Here is a 6,526-nt window from a genome sequence, read left to right on the forward strand (position 1 = left end):
TAAAGGTTAGCAAATCACAGCTTATCGCGTACATGCGGCTATAACAGTTTTCTAGCAGACTTGTATATTCTCTGTTGTTTTTTGGCACGTTGCCCTGCTGTTTTTATAGGCGAGACACATTTTCTAGAAACTTCTGATAATACCGGTAGATATATTGTTGATTCTTGTGTTCACGAATATTCTACAATCTTGGAGAATTGATAGGAGTTTCACCATACGTAACTAACACGGTAAGCTAGACATGCCCTCAAATGTAAACTTATTCGAAACAAACACTGACATTAAAATAAATATGTAACAAATTCGTTATATGCAACACATATCTGATAATGCAAGTCATGCCTATTTTTAAATACAAATTCAATCCAAACAATGTTCATATTAAAAATAAATACATAATAATAAATTCGTTACAGCATACCTTATAAGGAGAGGATTATAAAACTAGTTCTTATTCTTCTTTCTTCTAAATGGTTGGATTTTTTATACTATTCATAGTATGGTTTCATTCAATTATTCAGGTCCACTTATAAACAAAGAATTAAATAGTGTTTTTAGAAAAGAAAGTACAAATCTCAAGCCTTTTGACTTTATTCCTATATTAAAAAGAGGTGCAACTTAAATTCAAATGTATGTTGTTGTTTTTTCAAAATGAATATACAAGTTTGTGAGAACATAAATAGACATTGTTAAAGCTTTATAATGAAAAACAATAGAATGTAATTAGTTTAAAAAAGTTTCTTGTTTCAAAACTAACTTAATAATTGCTTACTAATGAGAAATGTTTTTGGGCACTATATATAGACATCCAGTTTCTGTGTTTTCAAGTCTCATTCATTATCATTTTTAAGTAATACTCATTTATTCTGAGAATGCATGTATCAAAATGATAAACTTAGTTTTTAGTTAATGTAATTTCTGTAGGTGGAGGGATTAAAGTGACATACTGAAAAAACAAAACAAAAGTATTCATCACTGTTAATGCACATATAAAATTAATGTAACATGTTTTGTTTACTAGCAAGTATGAAAACTGTGAATCTACCAGTTTTTCATAATTGCACTGAGATTGAAAATATGTTTGTGGTTTTCTAGAATAACTAGATATTCTTCTGTGTGCCTGAAACTGAAATTTGAAAGTATAAATCATGCAAGGTGTTTTTAATTTTTGTTATGGATGAAAAAAATGGCAATAATGTTTTACTGATCCAAAAATGTAGGAAAATGCTAAGTTTTAAGCTATTTTTTTATTTTGTGTTGTTCTAAATGTGAAATTTTTGTTTAGGAACTAGAAGATTGTCCATTGTATTATAGTCTGGATAGGTTGTGTGCTGTTGTCCATTGTATTACTCCCAGCTTGTTGCAATTCAGGTAATGGAATTGTTGTTTTAGCTATTTTAAAACTGTATAAAAGGAATTGTTTACTTAGATATTTTAATGATTTTAAACTGAATCATAAAAGACAGTCTGTAATGATTTTATGTAATACCTCTGAATGTGAATTATACTCCTAATTAAATGAACCAGGCACATCCTAGTGGGTAGTGTGCTTGTATTGTAAATCCAAAGGTTTGTGGTTCCTATCTTGTTGCTGTAATTTTACACTTTCAGGTTATCGGTGCAATTTGTGATGATTGCTGTTGACTAGCTGCCTTTCTTGTAGTTAGCTCAAAATTGGGACAGCTATGTGCAGATAACATTTTGTGTTGTTTTATGCCAAATAAATGTCAGTATTAACAATTGTTAAATCATAAACGTGCCAAAATATTTAGCTTGTATTGCAGTCGGAGCACAAGACATGAAAATCTGGTATTGCTGAAGTTTATTTTTCCAACAATAACACTAGAAAGTATGGTAGAATTGAATAGAGGGAGTCACATGCATCAGAAGGGTGTGGTTGAAGGTTGTTGCATGATGATTTACATGAGAGATGCTGTTGAACCATAAAAAACTATCAATCCTTAAGAATACAGTTAACAAAATCTTGTTTCTCTTGTTATTTTCCTTCTCTGTATGAATATTTATTATTACAGACTTCTGTTCACATGTTGTGAAATCATAAAAAGATGGTAACAATTACTAATGAGGAACAACTTTGAAAATAATACTGGCAAAGTTTAAATACCATTAGATAGAACAGATTATAAACTATTTACCTCAATATAAAGTGGTGTGAGAAATAAGTTAAAGTTTTGTAAGAAATTGATTAGATATAGCTCTTGTAGAGAACAAAAGTGAAACTTATTAGGAAGTTTAGAAGACTTGAGAGAATACCACAGGTTTCAGAATTTTTAATAGTTTCTTTAGGCTTTTGTTTTTGTTCCTGAAAATGTTTTCATGTTAAATTATATTTATTTTAAAGTTATATCAGTTTTCTTCTGTGGAAAGACACCAGGTAAGCTTTATTAGGTTTAGAGAGAAGAATTGTGACAGAAAAATATTCTAATGATTTAAATGTTTCTCAAACTTTCATTCGTTGAATATGATTCTTAAGTTTATTGTATTCAAACAATGCACAGAAATAAAATAACTTATAATTAGTTGAAAACAAACTATATTTATTAGATATAAATTTATTTTGACCAAGAATATTATTAGCAGATCTTAGGTCACAGATAATTTGGTTAAGTGTTTCCACTGTGAGAAGAAAAAAAAATCAAGGGATATTTATTCAGAAAGGGTTTAGGAATATATTTGTTAATGTTTCATAAACTGAAATTACCCTTCCTTCTGGAAATATGTTTTGTGAAATTTTACTTAACTGAAGAAGGCACTTGGTTAAGTGTTTCCACTGTGAGAAGAAAAAAAAATCAAGGGATATTTATTCAGAAAGGGTTTAGGAATATATTTGTTAATGTTTCATAAACTGAAATTACCCTTCCTTCTGGAAATATGTTTTGTGAAATTTTACTTAACTGAAGAAGGCACGTAGTCACAACATTATCTATAATAATGATTATATACATTTCTAAAATCAAAGATTGTTTTTATTTGATGAAACAAGTTCCATATACCAGTCAGATCTCTGAGAGATCCAGAATGATATTAAGTTAGAAGTATAGTAATATTTTTATTGACATTAAAACTGCATTTTATATTCAGATTTTTGTCACAAAATATAAAAAATAACTAGAATGATGTATTTATATATGTTGAGTATTTTTTATATTACAATTTCTTTAACATTAATATATTGTAAAACATAATCCAGTAGACAGGACTGTTACTGAAAGGGTTAACATTTAAATGACACATGTTATAACATAGTTGAAGTATTATTTGTTAAGTTACACAATTACGATTGTTTTTATATTAAGGCTCAGCTTTTAGTAATTGTACTCACTGAAAAGGTAGTTGACTTTTTACTTTGCACTTTCAAGGAAATCTGTTACTGGTTCCTAGTGACTGAGGTAAAATTATGTGAAGTTAATTTATTTCATGTACAAATTAAAAGTATGTTTTTATATTTAAAAGTTGTAATACAGTATTTACAAACTGAATGAAAAGATTCATTAATGTAACAAACTTCATTACAAAGCACAGAATTTAGCTGAAAACTAGGTAAATGTCAATTAACATATGATAGTAATTATTTTCATGCACTGTAAATATGAGATGCCTAAGATATTATAATGGTGGTTTTTGCATTTTCAAAGCTCGAATATGATGAATTTCAGTTATGCTGTATTTGGTGCATTCTTTATCTTTAATACTCAGATAACACAAGAATATGTTATGATAGTGTAATGTAACTCTACACAAAGAGTTGTTAACCTATCATGCATCATGAACCATCATTCTAAACTTAAAACAAGTTGTAAGACTCGTTGTTAACTAGAATGTAAGCAGTTCTTATGGTACATGTGCAAAGCTATTCAAGCATGTAACATCATGGATGGTAGTTTGGCAGGTATGATGATTTTATTCATGTATTTAGTAATGAGTTACTGTTTTCTCTTAAATAACTTGCAACAAAAACAACTTTGTGGGCAACATGTGGCCTATGAGCTATGCATCAGAAACCCATGCTTTACACAGACATAATTACTTAAATATACAGTGATGTGACATTAACATATGATGATGATGATTTATTATGATCTTATGTAAACACAATATTATTATTGTTATAAATTTTGGAACAATGTAACTTTTTACTAAATGTAGTATTAACATGTGATATTCTATTGAGATGTAATATTACCATTTTGTGATATAAGTTTAATATTACAGAAATGTAAAGTTAACATCTTAAGAATGTTGATATTAACTTGAACATACATGTACTTTAACTTTATATGGCTTAGCTAGTACTAAGTTAATCGATATTGGTGAATAAAAAGTGTTTTAAGAACTTTTGAATAAGGTTTGAGAAAATAAAGTAGTGTGAATTAAATTTGTCGTGAACTGTATCATACTGTTGTTTAGGTCAGCCATTCTAAATGCTGGTTACAAGGTTTCACTTTCCCATACAAACAGAACATCTATCAAGACTGATGCTCCAGCAAGCATATTGTGGGATATTATTAGAGAGTGGGTATGTGTAGTTAAAGTTTATTTATATTTACTAAAGAAAATCACAGTACAAGGGAACAATATAAATCTTATAAAAACTAACTGTTCTTTAAACATCAGTATTACTTGAAAGGTCTGTTTTTAGTTTTGGATAGTGTTTACAAAGATATAACACTTTGAATTTTGTGAAGAGTGGAAAATCTGACAATATGTTTGCAAGGAAATGTTATCTAAGGACAGAACAAATATTTAATCTGATTGGATATTAATTTTGTGATTAATTGGATAATCAATGGATTATCACACAGCATTACACAGGTGTGATGCCACTTTCATGTGCATCACATATAATAGGTATTGCATCGTATAGCCCATTGGTGCTTTCTACTGGCTTATAAACATAGTTATATTTTCCCAGTATTAAAAGAGTTTGAGCCTGGTAGCTGTAATATGGATCGTCATTGTGTATTCTAACCCTAAGTGCATGGATGGGGTCAAAGTGTGTATGCCATGACCTTTCAAAGTGGTAGTATGTAATTGATGGCAGAGTTATCAGATATTCATTTTACCCTAAATTGCTGACTTAGTGACAGTTGTCCCCTGGTGGGACATCGGTAAGTTTTTGGATTTACAATGCTAAAACCTGGGATTCGATTCCCCTCAGTGGACACAGCAGATAGCGTGATGTGGCTTTGCTATAACAACACACATTAGTGACAGTTGTGGTAAAGGTGAATAGATACCTGATACATTATACAAGGATACTAAGAAAACTGGAGATGTGCACTGTGGAGGCTGTAAAGGGTATCAGTATGCAAACTGTACAATGCTCTGGTGTTTCAGCAGATTTTCTCCCACTATGAATGTCTTATCATCACTGCTTTTCCACTCCCCCCCACTTCTCACTTTCAGTTATTTGATATCTAGTCCCAAACTCTACAGTTCTGGCTGAGAATGCTCTGTGTCTGGTGTGCTTCACCTTCTTGGTTGGTTTGGGAGAGTGACTGGATGTTTTTTTTCCACTTGTCCTCCATTCCTCTTCTTTCCAGTATGGTTGTTATAACCTACACTATCTCCACTCTTCTGTAAGATTTATTCATTATTATTTTATCTGTACTGTCCTATTTTTGGGCATGTGCCGTCAGATTGGTCTTCCTTCAATATCTTATCTCCTTCCAATTTGCCCCCCAGTGGCACAGCGGTATGTCTGCGGACTTACAACGCTAGAATCCGGGTTTCCATACCCATGGTGGGCAGAGCACAGATAGCCCATTGTGTAGCTTTGTGCTTAATTACAAACAAACTTTCCAATTTATCCATTAGAGTTATACACACCATCTGGCTAGTTTCTTCTTTTCCAGGTGATAACCCTTTTCTTATTTCTCATGCCTCCTCCCATCATGTTTGTCATCTCATGGCTTCTTTTGCTGCTAGTCATTGAGACATTGCAAGTAGAGATGTGGAACATCCCCAAGACATTAGTGTCCCATTACTTATACCAGAGAGACATTTCATCTCTCTCCAGTCACAATCCTTCACTCTTTGCAGTGGTTCTGATAGAGAGTTGTGTATTTTTCTTCTTTCTTTTTAGGTTTCACAACCATCTTATTCAGTATATTTATATATCTGCATTATGGAAATGGTGGTAACCAACGATAGGGTGGTGTTGCTTCACAGGTATTAATTACCCAAAATCTGCAATGTGTGGGAAAGACTATCTGCTTCTACTCAGTCCTCGCTATTAAGATGGGTTTTCTGCAAGATTGCTTTGGCGGTGTCAATGTATATATCTTCCAGGTTGTTTTGCACATGTCAAAAACAATTTCATCACCAGGTGTGTGCCTGCCCTCATATCTGGCTTGCATCTGCTGCCTTTAGTTGTAGAAACCTATTCCAGGTAATTGTACCTGATGAAAACAGTCCATGCACCTCTTTATTGCTCGTGCGAATTGCTTTCCTTCCAGTGATGTAGCAAGGGTTCTCAGCACCCCGGAGGCAAAGACACTTTTGG

At 31.8% G+C, this 6,526-nt stretch overlaps 1 protein-coding gene across 6 annotated transcripts in view; it reads left to right on the forward strand.

The window, feature by feature from the left end:
* LOC106457777 (tRNA (guanine(26)-N(2))-dimethyltransferase-like) overlaps nt 1-6,526 on the forward strand; it is a 52,279-nt gene that overhangs the window by 31,903 nt on the left and 13,850 nt on the right. For 5 of the 6 annotated variants that reach the window (XM_022383808.1, XM_013917221.2, XM_022383805.1 and 2 more), the window contains 2 exons: nt 1,286-1,371; nt 4,429-4,537. In XM_022383808.1, coding sequence (XP_022239516.1) covers nt 1,286-1,371; nt 4,429-4,537 — 195 coding nt within the window. Of the gene's footprint in view, nt 1-1,285; nt 1,372-4,428; nt 4,538-6,526 lie in introns of those variants that run through there. The other variant, XR_002610250.1, reaches the window with a different exon arrangement.

This window comes from Limulus polyphemus, unplaced genomic scaffold (assembly GCF_000517525.1).
Source record: "Limulus polyphemus unplaced genomic scaffold, Limulus_polyphemus-2.1.2 Scaffold372, whole genome shotgun sequence".
Taxonomy (NCBI): Eukaryota; Metazoa; Arthropoda; class Merostomata; order Xiphosura; family Limulidae; genus Limulus; species Limulus polyphemus.